This window comes from Hyperolius riggenbachi, chromosome 2, assembly GCF_040937935.1.
Source record: "Hyperolius riggenbachi isolate aHypRig1 chromosome 2, aHypRig1.pri, whole genome shotgun sequence".
Classification (NCBI taxonomy): domain Eukaryota; kingdom Metazoa; phylum Chordata; class Amphibia; order Anura; family Hyperoliidae; genus Hyperolius; species Hyperolius riggenbachi.
The window spans coordinates 355,085,403-355,112,914 of NC_090647.1; the positions used below are offsets into that span (position 1 = coordinate 355,085,403).

At 43.7% G+C, this 27,512-nt stretch overlaps 1 protein-coding gene across 1 annotated transcript in view; it reads right to left on the reverse strand.

Annotated features, from left to right (window-relative positions):
* TSPAN2 (tetraspanin 2) overlaps nucleotides 1-26,544 on the reverse strand; it is a 203,566-nt gene extending 177,022 nt beyond the window's left edge. Inside the window, exon 1 of the mRNA XM_068265557.1 lies at nucleotides 26,421-26,544. Within this exon, the coding sequence (XP_068121658.1) occupies nucleotides 26,421-26,489 (69 nt within the window). The 5' untranslated portion in view covers nucleotides 26,490-26,544. The remainder of the gene's footprint in view (nucleotides 1-26,420) is intronic.
* Nucleotides 26,545-27,512: the final 968 nt, after the last annotated feature.

Consider the following 27,512-nt stretch of genomic DNA (forward strand, 5'->3'; position numbering starts at 1 on the left):
ATGTTCGATAGCAGGGGATAATGGAGAGATATGCATGAGGAAAGTGTGAGAAAGCAGAGAGTTAGGTAATCGGTATTAATGATTTACATGGGATACTTTTCCTCTCTGTGAGCTTGAAAGTGAAGCATTGTGGGTAGGAGGCGGAGTTTTACCACTACGTGACAAGAGTAATCCCGCCTTTTACTGCCGGATCATATCATAAATCATATCACGAGTGAGTCTGAACTTCTTCACCACCTCTGTCTCAGTAAAATTATCAAGAACTGTTCTCTCACGAAAAATACGAGGGGCGATTAAACAGACCCTCCTCCTGCGCCTTTGTCTCCTCATAATAGAAGCAAGCTCTAAGGCCTAGTGCACATCAAAGCGGTTCGGCTGCGTTTTGCGATCCGCTTGCGGCTGCGGATACGCTTGGGTAATGTATTTCAATGGGCTGGTGCACACCAGAGCGGGAGGCGTTTTGCAGGTAACGCATACTCCCGGGCTGCTGCAGATTTTGGATTGCGGAGGCGTTTCTGCCTCAATGTTAAGTATAGGAAAAACGCAAACCGCTCTGAAAAACGGCACTTCAGAGCGGTTTGCCAGGCGGTTTTTGTTACAGTAGCTGTTCAGTAACAACTTTACTGTAACAATACATGAAATCTACTACACCAAAAACGCTTCACAAAACCGCAAAATGCTAGCTGAAACGCTACAGAAAAAGAAGAAAATGCGTTTCAAAATCTGCTAGCATTTTGCGGATCTGCTAGCGGTTTTTGGTGTGCACCAGGCCTTACAGTGTAAGCTCAAAAGGCTCCATCTTCCACAGCAGCAGCTGCTGTGTGAAAACCACGATATCTCCAGGTTCATTCAGGGGATAAAGAGATGAAAAAATAGCGAATGGCCACACCCCCTTTCTTCCCTGGTGAATTGTGATTTGGAGAAAAACTAACTACTAACTATCACTTATTTATCTCATACTTATCTCACATTTATCTCTTGCATTTCTCTCTGTCGATATTTTCCCCTATACTTCTGGAGAATTGCTATTTGGAGATATCACAGGAGGTAAATTACCTCCCAAGAGATAAATGGGTTGGTAACCTTTGGTGAATTGACGCCAATGTATCTTTTTTTCCCTCTGCAGGGAAGATTTTCCAAAGCAGGCTGGTGAACTTTTGAACCCATTTAGAATGCTGAGTAGTGTCTAAACTGCAAATATTAGAGAATGATGCAATGTTATAAAAAACACGATATAACTGAAAAAAAAATTAGAATATTTTCTTTGCTACTAAAATTCTAGTAATTATCCGTATTACACAACCAATTCATTATATCATAATTATTTTTTCGCTTCAGTGTATTTTTAAGAACAAAGACAGCTAACTGGGAAAAATGCTTTCCACTTTATGTTGGGCATTTTATGAATGAACACAACCAGAACATTTATGCTCCTTCAGGTAAAACAAGATTAGTGCAAGAAACTGATCAGGATGTGAAGACCTCTAGTAGTTATAGTAATGGAGCATTCTAGCGGAATGCAGCATTGCACAGGCTGTCAAGTCCCATATGCTGAACTTGGCTTCAACTTAAACTCTCAATACACTTTACAAGAGCACTCATCAAGTCTCAGCAACAATCACTACTTACACAGGAGCTTCTGCTACCCAGATGATAACACAGGGCCACTAGCAGGGCCATTACGGTACTATAAGGGGCTCAAAGTAATCAAAAAGCCCTCTTACTAAAAGCTTGCAGGAGTACAACTTGTATCTAATTATCAAACCCATTTGTAAATCGGACTTGCTGTGGCCTCTTAAAAATTGATAATATTCTGATAGATATGCACAGTAGCCAGATTCTGGAAATTGGAGATGCCCCTTTAGTCTGGAAGACAAGCACAGAATATGGACACTAAAATGTGAACCCTTGATTATCCATATTCCTGTAAGCAAATGCAGTCAAGGCTGTAACTGGCTTCCCTCCAGTGAAAGAAATGGAAGGAAGAAGTAAGCAGGAATGCAAAATGCGAGAGAAAATATAGTAGAATAAACAACCATCTGGCAATTTTCTTGCCAGCACCTATAATGAACTGGTCTGCTTACTTACAGGACATCTGAAGTGAGAGGGATAAGAGGCTACCATAATTATTTCCTTATTAAGCAATGCAAATTGCTGTCCTGTCAATCCTCTGTCTCTATACTTTTAGCCACTTTTAGCCCCCGAACCAGCATGCAAATTAGATGTTTGATTGCAATTTGACTATATATGCTGCATGCTTGTTTCAGGTATGTGGTTCAGACCAGGCATGGGCAAACTTGGCCCTCCAGCTGTTAAGGAACTACAAGCCCCACAATGCATTGCAGGAGTCTGACAGCCACAGTCATGACTCATAAAGGCAAATGCATTGTGGGACTTGTAGTTCCGTAACAGCTGGAGGGCCGAGTTTGCCCATGCCTGTGTTCAGACACTACTGATACATGAAAGATCAGCAGTTAGGCACCACCAGGGGGGATAAGCTTAGGCACTTCCAGTGGGTTCTTAGGGTAAGGCACCATTGGGCGGGGTTCTTAGAGTTAGGCACCACCGGTGGGGTTAAAGAGAGTCCGAGGTGGGCTCATAAAAAAAAAATGACTTCAATCAGGAGCCCTGTTCATTCATAAAAATGAAAGTAAAAAGTAGTGTTAAAAACGATCAAACACTTCCTGGTAACCCAGGACAGTTTATAGCACCATTATGTGGCCAAAAACAAAAATTAAAATAAAATAGAAAAAAAAACGTATTAACCCCTTCTAAACACCCCTCCCTCAGGGCTCGTTTCCACTATCGCGAATCTGCATGCGTCCAACGCATGCAGATTCGCACATGTAATGCAAGTGGATGGGCCTGTTTCCACTGTAGCGTTGTTGAGGTGCGTTTTTTTCAGCGGTGAAAAAACGCACAAAAGAGCCAACGAATTCGCCTGAGAGTGGAACGCATGCGAATCGCCGCTAATGTATTTAATAGTAAAAACGCATGCGTTTGTTACATGCGTTTTTACCCGCGATTTCGCACCTTTTTCAATTTTATTGTGCCCTGGCAGTGTCATGGTTAATTTCGCATGGCACCCTGCCATGCAAAATCGCACGCGAAATTGCGGGTAAAACCGCATGCGGAAACGCATACGCATGCGTTTTTACAAGCGTCGGAATGCCGGCGAAATCGCGTCGCAGCAGTGGAAACAAGCCCTCATAGTTAGCAAACAGAAAGACTTGTAAAAAAGTGACAGTTTAAGAAAAAAACATAGTTATCTTTGGGACTCAGCTTTTTTAATATGTATGTCATCTAGTTATATTTCTGTTATTTTAGCAAATACGGGCTTGTAATTATTGATAGTGTACCAAAAAAAACACAAAACAGAAAAAATACACCTGTATTTCCAAATAATATATTGTCATCATACATTTATCTAGGAACATAATTTAAATGTCGGGACAAATGGGCAAATAAAATGTGTTGGTTTTATCTATAGTAGCATTGTATATTTTAAAACTATAGGGGATGGAATAAGAGAAATAGTGTATTTGTTTCCTTTTTTCCCTATTAAATATACAGAAAATAAAGTAATTGCTGAAAAACTTTGCCCTTAAAAGCCTAATTTGTGGCGAAAAAAGAAAACAAGATATAGATCATTTGTGTGTGATAAGTAGCGATAAAGTTATGGGCAAATGAATGGCAGAAGCACTGAGCGGTAAAAATAGCTCTTGGCAGTAAGGATAAAATAACCTGTGGGGTTCAGTGGTTAATATTAATAAGCTATAGGCACTCCTAACCATTACATGCACATCTTTTGATGCTCAATGACTTGAAGAAGTGGGTTAAAACTCATGAAACATGTTATACCATTGAGTATTTAGAATAAAGTATTTTTTATTACCTCCAAAGAGGTAGGCCATGGCCATTTTAACAGTTCTTTGATAATTTTATCTTCTGTGAAGTGCTTAATCCCTACTTCCTCTTTTTGTGCCATTAGCAGTTTCAAGAGTGCTGCATCCCTCTAAAATACTTTTTTATAATGTTTGACTTTTCAGAATCAGTTTTATCTCTTTTGTTGTGGGGTGACAGCAATCAGGGCCGGCGCTACCATAGAGGCAAAAGGGGCAATTGTCCCAGGGCCCCAGAGCTTGTAGGGGCCCCCAGTGGCTACAAGAGGAAATTTTTTTTTTTTCAAAATGACCTTATAGTTTTTGAGAAAATTGATTTTAAAGTTTCAAAGGTAAAAAAATACACATTTAAAAACCCGCTGAATTTAATGGTTAATAGCAAATCCACCTTAAATGCTAGAAACCCTAAATTTGCAGGATATGTTAAGGAGATCATTGGGAATAAGAGGAAAAAACAATTTTTCAAAAAGACCTTATCGTTTTTGAGAAAATCGATTTTAAAGTTTCGAAGGAAAAAAGTATACTTTTAAATGCGGTAAATGTCACTTTTAATAGCAAACGGTAGTGTAATTTTACATGAATCAAAAGAAAGAGCAATACATTTCCTGACGGGGTTCCCAGGGGGTCCATACGCAGCCGCAGCGCTTTGGTCAGGGATTGCGATACAGCTGCAATATGGTTGTATGAAGATCCCTGGCATTTGTTCCTATTTTCCCATTTTTTTTTTATGTTTAGAGTGTGGGAATTAAAAAAAAATTATGTGGGGGTCCCCCCTCCTGAAACTTTTTAACCCCTTGTCCCCCATGCAGGCTGGGGTAGCCAGAATGTGGAGCTCCGACCGATTGGGGCTTCACACCCTAACTATACCAGCTGCAAAAAAGGTCCCTTAATGCCGATTTTTGTTCCAGGGTATATGTTGGGGGGCCCTGGGGCCCCATTGTTGCTTAAACCGGCCCTGACAGCAATGACATTTTTTAAATATCGTTGTCATAATGGTGACACATATAGCAGTGCTCTGCATGTGGAAGAGGAGTAAGGGCGTAGGGGTGGGAACAAGGGACAAGTATATGTATAAGCAATTTTGTTTTTAATCTTTCTTGTTTTAATCAAAGCACCCCACCTATCAAATAACTATGATACCGTTATAGCTATTATTTTCACTGTGGATAAAGCAGACATTATTTCACTCTACTAAACCACACCTGAGGCAGGGAACACACTTGACTTTCAGTTTTCCGCGCGCGTTTTTCTGCATACTTTTTCTGCACACTAAGTGTGTTTCCATACAGGAAAACGCGCGCGTTTTTTCACAGCAGCTGATGTAATTGATACAGAAAACTGCCAAAATGTGCAGAATCAGGATGCAGAATGTCAGTTTTTTTTCTGCACGCGAACAACACAGTAAGTGTGCACTAGCCCATTGATTAACATGAGTTCTCATTTTTTCTGTGCAGAAAACGCGCACGAAAACAGTCAAGTGTGTTCCCTGCCTGAGACTTAACAGTTTCCTGTGATGGTGAAATGATGAAGAACAATATTGCACATACAGCATTCTACAAGCCATACTAAAGCACATTTGTGGTGTAAGAGGCAAGAATACATTGCTGCAAAGGAGGTTGAAAAATTGGAGAAACCATTTCTAATTTTGAGATTGCTGTCTGTGTAAAGCAAGCATTATAAGGAAATAGCAGCTTTGGCACCCTTTACAGAAAGCTAAAAGCAAAATTGAAAAAGAGACAGCAGGGCTACTGCTCTGCCAGTCTTACTTCTCAGGAGCGTGATTTTCTCTAGTGTAGTGGGTGTACAGCCTGATCTCCATCCGCATCACCCATGACACATCAGAGATCAGACTGTGGCCTTGTCTCTGCTGACAGCCAGTCAATGCTCCTCCGACCTAGAGCAGTGATCTGCAAACTTGGCTCTCCAGCTGTTAAGGAACTACAAGTCCTACAATGCATTGCAGGAGTCTGACAGCCACAGTCATGATTCATAAAGGCAAATGCATTGTGGGACTTGTAGTTCCTTAACAGCCAGAGAGCCAAGTTTGCAGATCAATTCACTGACCTAGAGCAACACAAGTGTGGCAAATAGAGGAAAAGACTACACAGATCCCACACACCCGCTATAAAATGGAAAATGGCTCTTCTGCAAGGTAAGACAATCAGCTTCCAGCACTGGTACTGTTGCTAGTTTTTGGTTTTTAACCTTGTCCTTAGATAGGCATTGAAGAGTTAGTGTTGAATTTATATGTGCTTAATAGGCCTGAACGATTTTAGGAAAAAATTGAATTGAGCGATTTCTGTCCAAAATCACAATTTCGATTTGATTCAGGATTTCCTTCAAATCAAGCATTGTTCCCCTCCTCTGTACGCCTCTGTCCCCCTCTCTCTTTGTGCACAATCTGTGTCTCTCTTTGTGCCCACTCTGGGTCTCTTTCTTACCCCCTTTGTGTCTTTGTGCCCCTTTTGTCTCTCTGTGCTTGCCCTGTGCTCCTCTCCCTGCCCCCAAGCTGCGGCAGTGCTGGACATACCTTCCATCAATGCTAGTCTATCCACTTCGCCTCCTGCAGGCTCTAATGCACGGCATACTTCTTGTATGTCATGTGACATACAGGAACCAGGAAATATGCACAAGAGTCGGCAAATGGCAAGAGAGGACGGACAGCGTTGGTTTTGTGTGGAAAGTATGTCCAACACTGCCGATGATGTGGGCCGCACGCGCCCGGACTTTGGGTAATTTTGAAGCTGCTTCTTCAAACCTCCCCATGCGGAAGTGACGTCATTGCGAAACTCGCCGCTTTGACGATTCCGAAATTGTGATCTTGGTGATCACGATTTCGGTTTAAATTCGATTTATCTTTCAGGCCTAGTGCTTAGCGTGTCTTAAAATTGAGGGCCTGATCATTAATGCACTATTCTTGCAGTGCTGATTTCAGCCAGTGTTGCCAACTCATTGCTTTAATTACTAAAGCTAAATAAACACATGCAAGAATTGTCACCTGTCGGGGATCAAGAAACAATCCCTTGGACGACAATACAGGGAACGATGCTGTGCAGACACATACTTAGCCTTGAGGCTAGCGATGTGTTCTGTTGCTATGGAGGGGAGGAGGGATGACGATTGGGCGGATGACGGAGCAGCTTTAATTGGTCGGTGGGGCTTGTAAAAAGCATTGCAATTGGTCATGCTTGGCCATTGGTGGTCGTTAAAAATGTGACACGATGGATCTTTAACGATGCCCGAGCAATACTTTCCCATGTCACCCTCCCACCAGTCCTGGCACCACTCTGGTCCCCTAGCTAGTGCTCTTTGCACTGTTTCCCTTGTAACTGTGTCACCCCTCCCACCAATCCTGGCACCACTCTGGTCCCACCATCAATATGATTCCACCATCACATTGCTCCAGCCACTGATTTCACTTTCAAACTGGTCTTGCTGTCTCTGTGGTGCATTCCAAAACTCTTCTAAGGAAACAGCAAAAGAAATTACAGTGAGGGGTACAGCAGAGTGGGCCAAAATCTGACAATGTCAGGCAAAGTCTGGAAGCTTTCCATGACATTTACTCACGCTGACACATCCAGCTGAAAACATACAGCCCAAGTTATCTGCCAAAAGTTGTGTTACACACGTTTGTTTTTTTTAAAATGCACACAACATTGGTTTTTAAAAATGTGCGAACAGTGCAAAAACAAAGCGCCTCATACCATTAAGGAGGCCATGGGACTGTATGGGAAATGCATGTACAGTAGATACATTTTTTGGGAAAAAAACACATGCGCCCCAAAAAATTAAAAATAAAATAAAAAAATAAAATAAAAATAAACCTGCAATAGTTTAAAAAGGCTTTATACCTGTTCTATATGCCTCCAGAAAAACTCTGTGTCTTGGCTAGTGATGAGTGTTCCGATTCCTACCACTGTTCCAAATGCTATGGAACAGAACTCAAGTTTAAACTGATGTGCAGCGGGATTACTAAAACTATGAATTTTGGAAAAGCAAGGTTCAATCAGGCAAGTACTAAGTTTGGTAAACTAGGATAATGTACTACAAGGGGTGGACACTGAAGGGAAATGGCAAGCTTTTAAACTTATTATCAATCAAATATTGTACTATATAAATATCCCATATGGAAACAAAATGTCTAGGAATAAAAAAAAGGCCTCTATGGATGAATGGAAAGGTTAGAGATAAAATGAAGTGGAAAAAGAATACCTATAAGGTCCTAAAACAGGAGGGGACAGAGGCTGCATTAAGCAATTATAAGGAGTGCAATAAAAGTTGAAAAAAGAAATTAGGTTGGCAAAGATTGAAGCTGAAAATCAAATCGCTAGGGATATCAAATCTAACCCAAAGAAGTTTTACAAGTACATCAACATCAACTCTAAAAAAAGAAAGGTTGACTGTATTGGACTTTTAAAGAATGAGGGTGGGAACTCAATGGTGGATGACCAAGGTAAGGCAGAGTTATTAAATGCTTTCTTTGCTTCTGTCTTCACAAGGGAAACATCATTGTTGCAAATTACAGATGCAGAAGAGTCTCAATCTTCCAATTGTAATATTAAATACTTAAATTAACGCAATAAGAGGTGAATGCAAGACTAAATAATTTAAAACTAGACAAGGCATCTGGCCCAGATGGCATGCATCCTCCGGTCCTAAGGGAATTAAGTTTAGTTATCAATAAACCCCTTTAACTTATCTTTTGTGACTCTCTTTCAACTGGCAGAGTTTCCAGTAGATTGGCGTACAGCCCACGTTTTCCCATTCTTTAACCTCCTTGCCGGTTATCCCGAGCTGAGCTTGGGGTAACCTGCGCAGGAGGATTGCTCAGGCCCCGCTGGGTTGATTTTCACAATTTTTTTCTATTGCACGCAGCTAGCACTTTGCTAGCTGCGTGGATACCCCGTTCACCGCCACTCGCCGCCGATTCACCGCTACCCGTCGCGCTGCGCCGCCCCAGACCCCTTGCGCAGCCTGGCCAATCAGTGCCAGGCAGCGCTGAGGGGTGGATCGGGACTCCCTCTGACGTCCCGACGTCGGTGACATCATCCCGCCCCGTCTCCATGGCGACAGGGGAAGCCATGCAGGAAATCCCGTTCTGAACGGGATTTCCTGCTTGCGCAGATCGCCGAAGCCGATCGGAGTGGGTGGGGGGATGCCGCTGCTCAGCGGCCATCATGTAGCTAGCGCTAGGCTAGCTACATGATTTAAAAAAAATAAAATTAAAAAGAAGTGCTGCGCTGCCCCCTTGCCGCAATAATTGGAACGGCAAGGGAGTTAAGAAGGGCAAAAAAATCAGATCCAGGAAACTACAGACCTGTAAGCTTAACAACAGTTGTATGCAAACTATTCGACGGGTAACTAAGAGACACTATACAAGACTTCATAGTAGAAAATAATCTTATTTCTCAGCATCAGCATGGGTTTACTAAAGACAGGTCCTGTTTGACTAACATGCTCAGCTTTTATGAGGTAGTAAACGCTAAAGTGGATATTGGGAATGCTGTAGATGTGATATACAGTGGCTTGCAAAAGTATTCGGCCCCCTTTGAAGTTTTCCACATTTTGTCACATTACTGCCACAAACATGAATCAATTTTATTGGAATTCCACATGAAAGACCAATACAAAGTGGTGTACACGTGAGAAGTGGAACGACAATCATACATGATTCCAAACATTTTTTACAAATCAATAACTGCAAAGTGGGGTGTGCGTAATTATTCAGCCCCCTTTGGTCTGAGTGCAGTCAGTTGCCCATAGACATTGCCTGATGAGTGCTAATGACTAAATAGAGTGCACCTGTGTGTAATCTAATGTCAGTACAAATACAGCTGCTCTGTGACGACCTCGGAGGTTGTCTTAGAGAATATTGGGAGCAACAACACCATGAAGTTCAAAGAACACACCAGACAGGTCAGGGATACAGTTATTGAGAAATGTAAGCAGGCTTAAGCTACAAAAAGATTTCCAAAGCCTTGGACATCCCATGGAGCACTGTTCAAACGATCATTCAGAAATGGAAGGAGTATGGCACAACTGTAAACTTATCAAGACAAGGCCGTCCACCTAAACTCACAGGCTGAACAAGGAGAGCGCGGATCAGAAATCCAGTCAAGAGGCCCATGGTGACTCTGGACGAACTGCAGATATTTACAGCTCAGGTGGGGGAATCTGTCCATAGGACAACTATTAGTTGTGCACTGCACAAAATTGGCCTTTATGGAAGAGTAGCAAGAAGAAAGCCATTGTTAACAGAGAAGCATTAGAAGTCCTGTTTGCAGTTTGCCACAAGCCATGTGGGGGACACAGCAAACATGTGGAAGAAGGTGCTTTGGTCAGATGAGACCAAAACAGAACTTTTTGGCCGAAATGCAAAACGCTATGTATGGCGGAAAACTAACACTGCACATCACTCTGAACACACCATCCCCACTGTCAAATATGGTGGTGGCAGTATCATGCTCTGGGGATGCTTCTCTTTAGCAGGGACAGGGAAGCTGGTCAGAGTTTATGAAAAGATGGATGGAGCCAAATACAGGGCAATCTTGGAAGAAAACCTCTTGGAGTCTGCAAAAGACTTGAGACTGGGGCAGAGATTCACCTTCCAGCAGGACAACGACCCTAAACATAAAGCCAGGGCAACAATGGAATGGTTTAAAACAAAACATATCCATGTGTTAGAATGGCCCAGTCAAAGTCCAGATCTAAATCCAATCAAAAATCTGTGGCAAGATCTGAAAACTGCAGTCCACAAACGCTGTCCATCTAATCTGACTGAGCTGGTGCTTTTTTGCAAAGAAGAATGGGCAAGGATTTCAGTCTCTAGATGTGCAAAGCTGGTAGAGACATACCCTAAAAGACTGGCAGCTGTAATTGCAGCAAAAGGTGGTTCTACAAAGTATTGACTCAGGGGGCTGAACAATTACGCCCCACTTTGCAGTTATTTATTTCTAAAAAATGTTTGGAATCATGCATGATTTTTGTTCCACTTATCACGTGTAAACCACTTTGTATTGGTCTTTCACGTGGAATTCCAATAAAATTGATTCATGTTTGTGGCAGTAATGTGACAAAATGTGGAAAACTTCAAGGGGGCCGAATACTTTTGCAAGCCACTGTACTTGGACTTTGCAAAGGCTTTCGACACTGTTCCCCACAAAACTCTGGTGCAAAAGTTGAGGATGCAAGGCCTAGGGAACTGGCTAATGGACAGTAAACAAAGAGTTGTGGTCAATGGATCATACTCAAAATGGGTGACTGTTAGCAGTGGGGTTTCACATGGGTCAGTACTGGGTCCAGTGCTCTTCAATTTATTTATTAATGATCTAGTAGATGCAGTAGAAAGCAATGTTGCTCTTTTTGCAAATGATTCAAAATTGTGCAGAATCATCAACTCTCAGGAAGATAGTGATAGTGAATATTGCAACAGGATCTAGATAGGATGGCTATATGGGCACATAAATGGCAGATGAAATTCAATGTTGAAAAATGTAAAGTCATGCATTTTGGTCGTACCGATGGTCTAGCACCATACAACATAAACAGGATACAGATGGGGACATCAAACTTGGCGAAGGACTTAGAAGTACTCATCAACAACAAGCTAAATAATCGTATTCAATGCCAAGCTGCTGCATCTAAAGCTAATAAAATTTTGGGATGCATAAAAAGGGAAATAAAAACTTGAGAAGCTAGCATAATATTGCCCGTTTAACTCTCTAGTAAGGCCACACCTGGAATATGGAATTCAGTTCTGGGCACCTACATTACAGAAAATATATTGCAGTTTTAGAGGAGGTGCAGCGACGAGCAACAAAATTGATACGAGGGATGAAAGGTCTCACTTACCAATAAAGGTGAGATAAACTGGGTTTATTTAGTCTAGAGAAAAAACGCCTCAGAGGGGATCTAATTAACATGTATACATACATTAGAGGGCAATATAAAAGCTTGGCGGATGAGCTTTTTGTCCCTAGGCCTTCACAAAGGACTACAGGACATGATCTGCGCATGGAGGAAAAACGTTTTAGCCATTTATTTAGGAAAGGGTTCTTTACAGTAAGAGTGATTAAGATGTGGAATGCATTGCCACGGGAAGTAGTTATGGCAAATTCTATACCTGCATTTAAAGGGGACTTAGATGTTTTCCTTGCATTGAAAGACATACATGGCTATAGTTACTAGGTAATGCTGCATTGAAAGACATCCATGGCTATAATTACTAGGTAATGCCCAGTAGTGTTGATCCAGGGATTTTATCTGATTGCCATCTGGAGTCGGAAGGAATTTTTTCCCTTTTGGAGCTAATTGGACCATGCCTTGTAAGGGTTTTTTCACCTTCCTCTGGATCAACAGGGATATGTGAGAGAGCGGGCTGGTGTTGTACTTTGTTTTCTAGTTGAACTCGGTGGACGTATGTCTTTTTTCAACCCAAATAACTATGTAACTATGTGCCCAATGGCAGGGGTGGTTAACATACCCATGTTGCCACCTCTATGCTATGCCCACCATGTTGCTTTTTTTTTAGCTCTCTTGCTACTTCCTCGTTCACAGCTGGTAGGAGGAAGTGAGTTACCCCCTTCGCCCCCTGGGAGTGCATATCACTTTAAATTTTAGTTCTGTTTGGAAGTGTAATACGAATCAAAACACTCAGGGCTGGTTCACACTCAGTGCTTGCCACGAACACGTTCCTGACCGCGATTTGATGGGTGAAATCTTGCGATTTGCATTTGTGATTACCGTTCAATAGAATGAGACTCACATCACCCCCAAAACAATTGATCGCAAATGCTGCAGTGTGAATGTATCCATAGGAATACATTAAATGCAGCGCTTTGCTGATCACTGGAGAAGCGATGGAAAAGCGCCCAATCTGCTTCTGGCTTCAATTATGCTTGAATCACTAAAATAATGCCCTGGCTCAGATTGTAGGTTTTTTTTTTTCATATAATTTAAGTGAGAAACACGCTTTGCCATTCACAAAGTTCTGTGCATTGCACATAAATCATTTTTTCATTATTAATTTTGATTACCTGGTTGAATTTGCAAGGCAGTCTTCCTGTGCCTATGTCAGATTCTGCAATTCTGTGATCCATGGAAACTCCTCATCCTATCCTATAATTACCATATTAGGTGACCCCACCCACCTTCTTTTCAGTGGTCTAAAGCCTAGATTCTCAACATGTGGTACGTGTACCCAAGGGGGGCTTCTGATGGTTCCAGGGGGTACTAGGGGTTGATATACTTAACTACTAATAACAAATGTATTGTTTTTAGAAAATGATAAATCTTATTTAAACACCAAATGAGTATTTTAGTTCATTAAAAGCAATAGTAATTGTTTAGAACTAATTATCATGTACTACGATTAAAGGACATCCGAGGCAAAAATAAACTGACAAGCAAAACAACTGCATCCATCCTCCTTCTCCTAAATGAGTTGAACTTACCCGGTGCATCTAATGGTCCCCAGCAGACATCCTGTGCCTGTGCAGCCACTCACCGATGCTCCGGCCCCGCCTCCTATTCACTTCTGGAATTTCAGACTTTAAAGTCTGAAAACCACTGCGCCTGTGTTGCCGTGTCCTCGCTCCCGCTAATGGCACCAGGAGCGTACTGCACAGGCCTCAGTATGGTCTGTGCCTGCGCAGTACGCTCCTGGTGACATTAGCAGGAGCGAGGACACGGCAACACAGGTGCAGTAGTTTTCAGACTTTAAAGTCTGAAATTCCAGAAGTGAACCAGAGGTGGGGCCGGAGCATTGGGGAGCGGCTGCGCGGGCACAGGATGTCTGTGGATGACCATTAGAAGTCCCGGGTAACTTCATCTCATTTTTCCCTGACCCCTTAAAGTATTTCTTTACATGTAGTATTTAGGTTTTTACTCTTTCATTGTCTCTGCTCTATGACACCTTCATTGAAGTATGTCTGAGCGCAAATCTATGAATTATTCACCCTGTTTATCTATTTCGTGCTCTCAGAAGCCATTTGCTAACAGGACAATGTTTTATGGCTGTAATTACCGATCAGTGAGGGTTATGCTATAGTCTGACCCAGTCTGACCCGGACAGAAAATGTCACTTGCATACCTGATGTTTAACTCTTTCAGGCAGAAAAAGTTAAAAAAAGGAACACAGCCTAGTTATTTGTGTGCTTGGCACTGTACATACACACATCTCATCATGTCACATCACCTCGGTTGTCCTATAAATGTATATATTTGTCAAAGGGTACTTGTGGTGATGTTTACTATGTTAGGAGGTACTTGGTGAGTACAGGGTTTTAAAAGGGGTACATACCAATACAATGTTGAGAAACACTGGTCTAAAGGAGGCACAGGGAAGAGGTAGGGTGAGGAAGGGTGAACAAACACCTATTTCTCCCATGCAGAGTCTATGAGTGACTATTATCTTTGGATCTGTCAGTCAAGCTATCTGTCTCCTCCAAGCAATTCCCAGGCCTTAGTTATAATACTGACTATGGACAGGTTCTGAACAATGCTTAGAATTTTTTCCCCATTGATAACGTTTTGAAGAATAAAAAAATGAATAGGTATGAATTAGTTATTCATATTTAATTTCCATTCCAATTACACTTCATGGAATTCTCCTTTAAGAAAAGTAACGCTGCACTTTCTCCAGTAATAACTTTGGTCATTGATACAGGACGTTATTTACAGATGGGTAGAGCAGCTCAGATATGCACTATCAAAACCTGATCCTGCAAGTATTACAACTTGTTTTCCTTGTCTACACAGTCCAGACATTCTCCTTCCACTTGCTGTTATTCATGTCTGCAAGTACCGCATATTCTCGACCTTAAGTTGCCCCCAATATTCTCCACTCCTAAACGTGAATAAACCCTCCTGCTCCCAAGTGCAGCAATTATCCACTCTTCCCCACCTAAGTAAGCAGTGTGGCCAGTCTCTGCCCCCCACCCATCAACCACTTGAGCCCCAGAGGTTTAGACCTTCCTTGCGTCCAGGCTATTTTTTTACAGTTCGGCACTTGACAACTTTAACAGTTTATGGCTCGGTCATATAACTTAGCACCAAAATGCTAACAGACAAGTATGGCAGATAGTTGGATAGATAGTTGGTAGGTGTGTATGAACTTTTACAGTCCTTTTCCACTTTTGTGCAAATTCAGAAACGCAGCTTATTGAAATCAATGGCCTTCCATCCAATTTGCATGCGAGGAAAAAAAATCAGATGACATGCTGCATTTAAACAAATAACACATTCAAATCTGTATAGCCGTGCACGGCTAGAAGGACTCCGATGTGTCTTGCATCACAACTGTCCTGGCACTGCGTCTTGCAGAGCACAGTGTAAATGTGCCCTTAGGGCCGGTTCACACTTGTTGTAAAAACGTATCCGTGGCTCAGTTTTTGCGCCCGGACCAAAACTGAAGACACAGATGCTAATGCTAAAAATAGCAGCCGTCTTTAACCAATTAAAAAACGGATTTGTGGGCGATCCGGGGGATCCGTTTTAAAAAACTGAACTGAGAGTCCGGACTTGTCGGGACTTCACGGACCCCGGATAGGACTTCACGGAGCCCCGATAAACGGAGGGGTAGTGGCTGGCATTGCAAAAACGGATCTCCCTCAACACAGACACAGAAACGGAGGGATATTCGGATTGCATACTGCTTGTTCCTCCCCTCAAAGTCATAGGTGCCTCCTGATCGGCTGGAGTGGGAAGCAGCCAGGAAGGGGGGCAGCGGGCACAATGGCGGGGGTCGGAACCCCCCATGACCTGGGACCCCCCTTCTTCCCCTCCAGCTAGTTTTTTTTTTAAATCAAATCGGCAGCAAGCAGCAAGATCACTCACATCCTTGCATTCCTCCGCTCGCTGCGTCACTTCCTGCAATGCCGCCCTCTGTACTTCAGTGGGTGGCATTGCAGGAAGTGACGCGGCAAGCGGTGGAACAAGGACGTGAGTGAGTTCCCCTCTCGCTGCTGAATTGATTTTAAAAGAAACTAGCTGGAGGAGGAGCGGGAGGAGCCTGCTACCCCCTCCAGCATGGCGGCCCACGCACCCACTGCCACTGAACGGATTGGAAACGTGCTGCAAAAATGAAGCAGGGATCCATTTTTTTTATCCCTTTGTTCCATTTTTTGAAAACCGGAGCCCGGACCGCAGATTGCATACTGCAACCGCAAATAGCGTGGACCATGCCTTAGTAAACAAAGCAGACAGTATCTGTAACATTCCCTACCTTAGTAAGCAGTGTGGCCAGAAGCTGTAATCCCCCCCTCCCATAAGCAGTGCAGTCAGTGTCTTTAAACGACCCACCTCTTAGTAAGAAGTTCTAGCAGTATCAGTAACCTTCCCTTCTAGTAAGCATTGTGGCTAGTAAATGTAGCCCCAGCCCTCCCAGATAACCCTGGCCATTAAATACTGACTCTCTCCTCCTAACTGAATATGCAAAGTGGCTGCAGTGGAGCACATATACATACTCCAGCCCCAGGTCCTCTTATCTCCACTTCACTGTGGCTGGTCAGTGTGCAGCAGCATCCCTCTGGTTCCCAATGCATATCATGTAGCATCAGATGTCTACAGAGGCATACTAATGAACGCTAACTGGCCAAGGAGGAAAAGACTCGGCGCTGGACCAGGTAATATGCTCCACTGTATAATCACATAGTGGGAGAGAGAGAGATGCTAGAAGTTGAGAAATTTACTGTATTTTTCAGACTGTAAGATGCACTTTTTCTCCCCCAAAAGCGGGGATAAAAAGTCAGAGTCAATGACAGTCCTGATCTCGCCCTCGGGACCATCGCGTCCCATTAAGAATTCAAGTTCCAGAACTCGACCACTTTATTATTTTACTAGTCATAAGACCCATTTAATTAGGGGTGCTAGGTTGCATAGTACCTTGCTACTTTATTCTTATACTGTGGGCAGGGGCAGCTCTAGGCTTGTGGTGCCACTGGGAAAGAGAAATAATTGGTGACCCCTGATTCTGGTTTCTTATGCACGGTAAATGGCCACATCCATTGTGGACACTGCATAGCTGCCTTGTGCTCATGACACAAATGTTTATATTTTGCTGAAATTTGCCACTTCATTTCGTCCCCACTGTCTCAGCGTGTGGCGTCCTCTCTCTAAGCTGGAGGTGGGACTGATGGGGAGAACCTCCCGGCGACTAGGCTGCAGACAGTGCCTCTACTAGTGATGCACACAGGAACACAGCAAACAGACGCAGTGTCACTGCAGTGACGTGAGGAACTATCACTGCTAGTAATGTGTACAGCCATAGTGACCAGGTCATCCCTTGGTGAGCGCATGTATGTGCACAAATGGCATATGCTTAAGGCCACCTCTGCTGTGGGGTGAAAATAATAAAATATTCATGTTGAATAATCTGCTATCCCTATATTATGTTTAAAGAATGTCCGCTGCAATCCATCAGGTCCTTACCATTAATAAACATATATAATTTGCAAAATGCGATCCCAAGCGTCCAATGAATATACCTACAAACTCCCCCCTCCCCCCAAAGTAAACAAATACAAAAAAACAAAAACAAAAACAAATTAACCCCTATGTTCAATCATCCATATGTATAAGCTTTAAATATATTTTCTGTGATCAAATCTTTTAAGCTATAAGTAAACAGCTAGCAATACTCTTCTGTAAGATCGATGAAACTTGAGTATAACATACATCTTCTCTAGTGATTCATAAAAATAACCTCATTCAAAATGTCTGTGCAGACCAAAAAAGCAAAAGCCCAGTGATCCAAATGAATTCCAGGTTCTTATCAGAAGTTCATTTAAAATGTGATTAGCTAATCATCTCCTCTCCTATTTGATCCTGTGAATCAAACAGTATGTTCCACAGCATAGCATTACCCCAAGCAAATATTTCCCTTTTCAGTAAAATCATTTCTATTTAAAGCCACCAAAATCGCACCACTGAGCTGAACAATTGTCTAGCGATTCAAGGGGTTCAGCGTGTTCCCACATTATGTCCCACCAAATGGCCAGTTATCCTCAGTGCAGCCACAAGAGTTCCAGTTTCCCATCAGTTCCTGATCATGTGACAACCTTACTCGTCACTTGTGTCACCAAGTTAGTTTAACTACACATTTCATTGTAAACAACATTTTCATTTCAGGTTTGTTTTAGGGCATATTCACAGATGGACGTTGCGTTGTAATGTCACGTTAAAGTCGCAATGCAGCATTACAACGCAATGCAGAAAAAAGGTGGTAACGCACATTAAGGAGGAACTTCAGCTTTAACAAACATATGGTCATTAAGTTACATTAGGTATGTTAATTAAAATAGATAGGTAATATAATCTCTTACCCACCCTGTTTTAAAAGAACAGGCAAATTAATGAAATCACAAGATTTCATGGGGGCAGCCATCTTTTTCATGGTGGCAGCCATCTTTTTGGTTGAAAGGAGGTGACAGGGAGCATGGGACACAGTTCCAACTGTCCTGTGTCCTGATCAACCTTCCCAGCTGCACGCACAAGGCAACGAGAACAACAACATCAGAAATCCCATCATGCTTTGCACAGCATCAGGGGAAAAATGCCTGGGCAGATTTCTTTGATGGGGCGGAACTTAGCTTCTGTGCAGCTAAAAATGAGGCTTGGGTAAGAAAAACAAAGTTCTGATGCTGTGAAACTGTTAAAGAAACACCAAGCCTTTTCAGTGCTGCTGAATAGATTTTTAGTCTGGAGGTTTACTTTAAAGCCAATGGGTACCGGTTTTAAAAACAAAAAGTTAGATACTCACCTAAGGAGAGGGAAGGCTCGGTCCTAATGAGCCTTCCCTCTCCTCTCCCGGTGCCCTCGGTGCTGCGCTGGCTCCTCCGTTCGCGTCCGCCGCCGCAGGGACTTCGGAGGTCTTCGGGAGCACTCGGGCTTCCGAAGACGGGCCGCTCCATACTACGTACGCGCGAGCGCGTCATAGAGGGCGCTCGCGCATGCGTAGTAAGGAGCGGCCGCGTCATTGGGAGCCCGAGTGCTCCCGAAGCCTTCCGAAAGCTCCATTCGGCATGCGGAAGTGGCAGTATTTGACCGAACTGGTCGAATACTGCCACGGGGGATCCTGCGCGGGACCGGGCACCAGGAGAGGAGAGGGAAGGCTCATTAGGACCGAGCCTTCCCTCTCCTTAGGTGAGTATCTGACTTTTTGTTTTTAAAACAGGTAAACATTCACTTTAACGCTGCGTTACCGTGGCATACAGTGGAGCATACAGGTAATGAAAATTGTGCCTCTCTGTATCTGTTTAACGTCTGCGTTTAGAGATAACGCACTGCAAGCAGTGAGTTACCATAACGCAACATTTACAACGCAACCTTAACGTTGCACTGTGAATGTCGCATAGGCTTAACATTACAGTGCGTTAACCTGCGTTATAATGACTTTATAACACAGGACAATAACGTCCCACTGTGAATGCACCCTCAATCATAAAAAGAATCAACTCTTGCAAAAAAGGTTGACCATCTGAAACATTTTCAGCCATCCTAATCTGTATTGACTCTTTACCAAAACTGATCAGCTCACAGAGAAAAAGTGCAAGCAATACTTCACGAGTCCAGTCAGATTTGAAAAACCTAAACTTCCCATTCATTTCTAAGTGCCTGCATATACAGTAGCTATGCATGCTGATTTTAGCGACAAGTATCAGTGTGTGGTATGTAGGAGCATCAAACGTAAGCCTTGTACATACGATTATTATTATTATTGATTTATAAAGCACCAACATATTCCGTGGCGCTGTACAAAGTAAGAAACGAACATGGGGTACATAATAATACAGACAATAGTGTACACCAATATACAAGATACATAATTAGTGACAAAATATAAAAAATGATACAGAATACAAAACACAGAATTGGTAATGACAGTGATAAAAGTAACATAATAAATAAAATGTATAATGATTTCCAAGACACAAAAGGGGGAGAGAGCCCTGCCCTTGCTAGCTTACAATCTAAAGATCATAAGATAGATGGTGCTCAGTCTAGATGGACAGTTTGTGCCACCTCAGACAAGAATCTATGGTGTGTATAGTGGCTTCCAACCCCTTTGATGCATTGGCGAGTGACCAGCCTAGCAAACTGTCTCGGTCAAGAGCAGACCGAGGGCATTATTCACCCCGCCTGTTTTGTGCCGGTCCATCATGTTTGGCACTATCGGCCCTCCCCGAATCTACAGAACTTGGCCCTGAACTGCCACCTGAGGGATTGAGTCTTGATCCCTGTGGCCAACAGTATTTATAAGCATGTATGATGCTTTAGACAGCACTGTCAGATGGGCATCTCTTGTATGTTGCGCAGCAGTGTATTCTGAGTGTGCACTGCTGCATTAATTTCTGCCTGTAGCACAGTACTGTCTCATTCAATGTTATTGACACTGTAGCAGAGCAATGATGCACTTCTGTAAAACACTGTGACTGGGCATTTAGGTAGTGGTCATTTAGGTAGTGGTTAGTAGAATGGTTGCTGCTTAGGAACCACTGGATCAGTTGGCAAAAGACTGGGTTAAAGGACCACTGCTGTGAACATTTTTAAAGTTTAAAATCCAAGTATACACATCCATAAAAGATGTACATTTCTTCCAGAGAACAAAATGTACTATAAATTACTCTTCTCCTATGTCGTTGTCCCTCACATTAGGTAGTAAAACTCTGACAGATTTGACATGTTTTGGATCACCCATCACCTTACTGGGGATTCTCAGGAATGCTTTTATTTTCAAAGGCACTTACTAAACACCAGTTGATCAGTCCAACTACCAAGTGAGTATGTGGTATCTTTTGCAGAGATTCGATCCAGGGAATGCTTTTATAATTTTTGTATAGTGTAAAGGAAATACTGAGAATCCCCTGTGAGAAAATGGACTAGTCCAGTCAGATAATTAAATGTTTTATTACCTACTGTAATTGACAGCAACATAGGAAAAAGGTCATATATAATGCATTCTACTCAGGAAATATTGTGTATTTTAAATTTTACAATTTTTTTCTCCCAGATCTGCAACGGCCATCCGGAGCAAACAATGTAGTACAGTAATGCAGTATCTGCTCTGGTTCTCTGTTCTGGTTTGTTTGGAGCCCAGAGCATATGCATTTACTACACAGGTTTCTAGGGAAAACGCATCTGCTTATCTGGAAATGTTGTGCAGGCCAGATCTGCTGCAAAATAAAGAGCGAATGAATGCTACTGGTAACAAGGGATCTATCGACATGTCCATTTGGCAATCCAAAAATCAAAACTGTGCCCAATATTCAGCTCTGGTGTGAGCTGAACTAACTAAGGTGCTACAGAACTGCTGCTTTATATCCTGTGAGCACCCATCCTAAAGGCCCCACTTTTAGCACTATATTTCCCTGTATCAGTTCTCTCGCAGATTGTACAGGATTCTTGTACCTCCTCCTATTTGTCTGTGATCTAGTTGTTTGTTCTTTGGCTTGTGATTAGTTTTCCCTCAGACTCAGATGCTCTTGTCCCTCTTCTGTTTACTTTTTCTATATTTAGACATGTTAAATTTACAACCTCATCCATATTCCGTTCTCACATCATGGCTAAATAAACTGTCAGTATTCCCAGCCTTCACTGTTTATCAGATGTGTCCCCAGTAGTAACTCTGACCTCAGCCGTCCCCCACTTGAGATGCCCTCAGATGTCCCCATCCCTCCAGCCTCTCTCCATCTCCTGCTATACAGCTTCTGCCTGCTCGTCCTTAGCTTGGGTCGCAGGGCCTGCATGTCTGTCATTTTAGGGAGATCAGTGTCTACCCATAATAACCCACAGCACTTCAATTACAGATATTTCTCCAACGTCTTTCACACATATGTGCTGTTTCTGCTCCATAGTGCCCACATGGGTGACTTTACACTGTGGTCTCTCCACTCACTTCATATAAAGGCCTGCTAGGTGATTTTCACAATGATTTTTCCAACGACCAGCGATTTTTGGAGTGATGAGTGATCGTTTCTGCAATCTCATGACATGGATACATGATGCGCACAGACACGCGAGTGACATTTAGCAACATGCACCAATCAGATCTTTAAGATCTCGACGACTCCATGCAAAGAACCACGATTGTTTGTGTTCCCGTTCACGCCCGTCATGTAACGTCACGAGCAGCAAGACACGCTTGTCGTCAAGGGGACGTCGCTGGACCCATCGGGTGGTAAGTACATATTACAATTTATCGGGTGGTAAGTACATATTACAATTTATTTCTTTAAACTGCCTATTGCATCTCCTTTTCAGAAGTAACACTAAAGCAAGTACTTTGTCACTACTTTGTCTTGTAATGTATATTTATTCCAGTGACTTTCATCACACGTAGAAATAATATGCTTCAGACATTTCTTAAGCCTGGACCACACACGCAATTTTGATTGGCTGATTTTACCACTTTCTTATGGTATGAAAGCTTACCCACATAGGGCTTGATTTACTAAGCGGTGCTAACCTACTTAGCACGTCTAAAGTCCTTAGGCGTGCTAACCAGGGTGCTAAGTAGGTTAGCACCAGTTTTCTCAATCAGATCGCGTGCTACGTCCCATAGGCTTTAGTGGGCACTTCGCGCGGAGCGCCCTGCGCTCTGTGCAGTGCGCGCGCAAAACTTTGCGTGCGGTACTTTGCGCACGATCACTACTTCTCACATTTCAACTGAGTTTAGACGTGCTAAGGGCCAGTGCTAAAGTTAGCACCGTTTTGTAAATCAAGCCCATAATATGTTCATAGCAGTGGCGTAGCAATGGGGATAGCCGCCATAGCGTTGCTACGGGGCCCCGCGGCAGCGCTACGTCACAGGGGGCCCGCAGCTGCCCGAGAGGACTTTTTTTTTTGTTTTGTTTATTTTTTTTTTTTGTTTCGCCGGGCCCCCCTCCCTCACCTCAGTGCCCCCCCCCCCAATTCCTCACCTGGGCCCCCCCCCTCCTTTTATCAGCGGCGGGAGGTGAGTCATATACAGAAGGCTCCGTCGGAGTAATCAGCCACTAGAGGTTCAGCTGCTTCCGGGCTGCGGTGTCCCCACTGTATTGCTGCTCGCACCACTTCCTGGTCTATTGCAAGCAGCAATACAGTGGGGACACCGTAGCCCGGAGGCAGCTGAACCTCTAGTGGCTGATTACCCCGCCGGAGCCTTCTGTATATGACTCACCTCCCGCCGCTGATAAAAGGAGGAAGGACCCCAGGTGAGGCAGCTACCTCCCCTCCCGCACGGCTACCTAACTGCCCACCCTCCCACCCGGCTGCTACCTGCCCACCCTCCCACCCGGCTACCTAACTGCCCACCACCTAACTGCCCACCCGGCTACCTAACTGAGGGCTACCTAACTGCCCACCCACCCACCCGGCTACCTAACTGCCCACCCACCCGGCTACCTAACTGCCCACCCGGCTACCTAACTGCCCACCCGGCTACCTAACTGCCCACTACCTAACTGCCCACCTGGCTACCTAACTGAGGGCTACCTAACTGCCCACCCACCCTGCTACCTAACTGCCCACCCACCCACCCGGCTACCTAACTGCCCACCTGGCTACCTAACTGCCCACCCTCCCACCTGGCTACCTAACTGCCCACCCGGCTACCTAACTGCCCACCCAGCTACCTAGCTGCCCACCCGGCTACCTAACTGCCCACTACCTAACTATCCACCCTCCCACCAGGCTACCTAACTGCTCACCCTCCCACCTGGCTACCTAACTGCCCACCCTGCCACCTAACTGCCTACCCTGCCACCCAGCTACCTAACTGCCCACCCGGCTACCTAACTGCCCACCTGGCTACCTAACTGCCCACCCTCCCACCTGGATATCTAACTGCCCACCCGGCTACCTAACTGCCCACCCAGCTACCTAGCTGCCCACCTGGCTACCTATCTGCCTACCCTGCCACCCAGCTGCCTAACTGCCCACCCAGCTGTCTAAGTGCCTACCCTGCCACCCAGCTACCTATCTGCCTACCCTGCCACTCAGCTACCTAACTGCCCACCCGGCTACCTAACTGCCCACCCTGCCACCTGGCTACCTAACTTCCCACCGGCTACCTAACTGCCCACCTTTCTACCTAACTTCCCACCCGGCTACCTAACTGCCCACCTTTCTACCTAACTTCCCACCCGGCTACCTAACTGCCCACCCATCTACCTATCTGCCTACCCTCCCACTCGTCTACCTATCTCCCTACCCTCCCACCCAGCTACCTAACTGCCTACCCAGTGCATTGCCTGCACCGCAAATAGTGTGCCAGCCTGCCCAACCACCCTCCCTCCAGGTAATTAATGTTAGCCCACTATAGACCTAACTACATATACTGCATTTTGTGGGGAAATCTGGCGACAATCTGATTGCATTTTGTGGGGAAATCTGCCGCCAATCTGGTTGCATATTGTGTGGAAATCTGCCGACAATCTGGTTGCATATTGTGTGGAAATCTGCCGACAATCTGGTTGCATATTGTGTGGAAATCTGCCGACAATCTGGTTGCATATTGTGTGTAAATCTGCCGACAATCTGGTTGCATATTGTGTGGAAATCTGCCGACAATCTGGTTGCATATTGTGTGGAAATCTGCCGACAATCTGGTTGCATATTGTAGGGAAATCTGCCGACCATCTGGTTGCATATTGTAGGGAAATCTGCCGACAATCTGGTTGCATTTTGTGGGGAAATCAGATTGCCCCACAAAATGTTTGGGTGGGAGGTCCGAGGTCTGTGGGGTTGGAAGGTCGAGGGGGGGGGGGGGGGCCCATAATTTTTTTTTTGCTATGGGGCCCAGTCATTTCTAGCTACGCCCCTGGTTCATAGTATTCAATATCTGTTGGCCTTCATACTACATAGAGATGGTAAAATTGTGCAGTGATTAGACAATCAAAATTGGATGCGTGTATGCCCCTTTACATGTCCAAATTAACCTAAAGGTGACCACTAATGTTACAATCTTGATTTTTTTGTAATATGAGGGACTACCTAAGTATCTATTTGCTCATTAACCCTTCTACTACATACATTTGGTAAAATTGTACAATCAAGATTGTATCATTAGTGAGCACCTTTAGACAACAGCCATATTATTTTTTTCGGATATTTCAGTTTATTCAGTCAAATGCCCCTTTCTTTATTATTTTTCTTCTTGCCCTGTAAAGTTAATAAGTGCACTGTAAAGCTAATAATTGGGGATTTTTTTTTATTATTCCCTGAATTAAACTTGATCAGAGTTTAGCAGTCAATGCCGCATTTAACAGCACTCAAACATCCTGCAGAAATGTTATGGGAAATGAACAGCTGCACTGCCAGCCTTGTGCATCATCATCATGCAGCACAAAACTCCCCAGCCACTTTTGTTTGTATTCCTGTTGCTGATAATTGCTGAGAATTCCCCTGTAAGTGACACCCAGGTCTCTGATGTAGGCCCTGGGTGTCACCAGGACAAAAGTGGAGGAATGGGCACTAACAGTTCTACCTTTCTCAACGTTAAAAGCAATGGATAACAACAAAAACATTATAATAACATTACCTGGGAAATTGTAGATTTTTTGACAGGCTGATATACAGTAGGACACAGACTTACAATTAAATACACGCTTGCAATAATTATGCCAAAACATTCATCAACACAGTTCAGGAACATATACAGATATACTGCTTGCCTCTCTGTCCTGCAGCCTGTTCACACTTCTATGGAAATGTGAGTGGGGATAGATTACCTGCGCTCACACTAGATTTTCGCCCCAAGCAATCCCAAAAGAGAATTTCGGATGACCAAAATCTATGGTGTTTAAGTAACTTACATTTTTTTAAATCACTTGCTACTAAATCCAAAACTGTTTTTTTCTCTCTGGAGTTTCCCTTTAAATTGATCTTATTTCACAGCTTTACCTGTTTGTTCATATAAATGTGAGCATTTTCTTTATTATTATTATGCTAAAGGTGGCCACACACCATACATTTTTTTAAATATCTGTTCAATTTAAGAATTTAAATGAATTTGTCTGACTGATTGTAACATTTCAAAAATCTGACCAATGTACCACACACATATGTTACATTTTTCCCCAATTATTATAAAAATGATTGGAAACTTTGAAAAAATTGCTAGGGTGTGTATATTAATAAATTGACAATCTAACACACACCATACAATCTTTAGAAAAATTGAAGAAAAATTTCCAGCATTCCGGAGCGATAAAAAAACGGGAAATCCGATCGGATTTTTCAGTTAAAAAAAAAATCTTTAAATTTTTTCATATTTATTGAATTGCTGTAAAATCGGATCATTTTATTGTATCCTTTACTATTACACTCTTGTTCTAGTCACTAGTCCTGTCTCTTGGCTCATCACACCACTGTCCATTGAGTATCAGCCTTTTGCACCTGCCACCTCTCATCTTTCCCATCTTCCTGAAACTAATGTCACATACACGTTACATGTAACTTTCTCCCACTAGCAGCAATGCTATCACTGTCCCTGCATCTCGGAGAAAGCAGCCCCCATGCAGTCCGGACGCTGTCACTTACCAGGAAGATGAGGTTGAACATGAGCAGCAGGTACTTGATACATCGCAGAGATCCGCTGAGTCTCCCCATCCCGGCTTCAGTCCCGATCTGTAACAGATGTCAGGAGACTGAAGAGAAGCAGCTCACACTGCGAGATCAGGCCACACCCACATCACAGCCTTCCAAGTAACTCACGCCTACCATGAACACTTTCTACACTGCCTGCTAGTCAACTGTAGTGTGCTGTGCTGGACGACAGGGAGACAGCGGCAGTAAAACGCTAGATAAGCTAGGTGCGCATAAGGTTTATATTGCAAAATAACACTTGTATTAATATATCACACGTATTACTAAATCACACACGGCTGAAAGCCCAATGTGAGGGCAGACACCAGCAGGGCAAGAAGTAGAAAGAAAACTGTGCTAGACATACAATGCCTTACTTTACAAATACTGTACTGCCGAATTTACATTACCTGGCTCCAGGGGCGTAACTAGAAATCACTGGGGCCCCCCTGCGAAACTTTGGATAGGGCCCTCTCCCGCCAAACCTCAAACCTGCAGATAATAGAAAGCCTTCTCTCTCCGTGCCCAGACTCCTCAAGCATCACTACCTGACACCACACATGCAGAGGGGTAAAAAGGCTGGGGGCAGAAAATAGCTGTACACAAGACCCTGCTGAACATTGAATAGGAATTGTCTACAAATCTTTGTCTGCAAAACTTTGTATGATTCCTTATCAGTGGCTGAGCAGATGCAGTCATTACAATAATTGTTCAGAGATTAGAAAGCTTTTTCTCTCCTTGGCCTTAAGGTAGCCATACACTGGTCGATTTGCCATCAGATTCGACCAACTGATAGATCCCTCTCTGATCGAATCTGATCAGAGAGGGATCGTATGGCTACCTTTACTGCAAACAGATTGTGAACCGATTTCAGCCTGAAACCGTTCACAATCTGTGGTGCTGCCGCCGCCGCTCCCCCCGCCCGCATGCCCGCATACATTACCTGCTCCGCCGGCGCGACTGCCCCCGGTCACCGCTGCTCCGTCTCCGCTCTGGTCTCCGGGCCCGGCATGCTTCACTTCTTCCTGCCCGGCAGGAAGTTTAAAC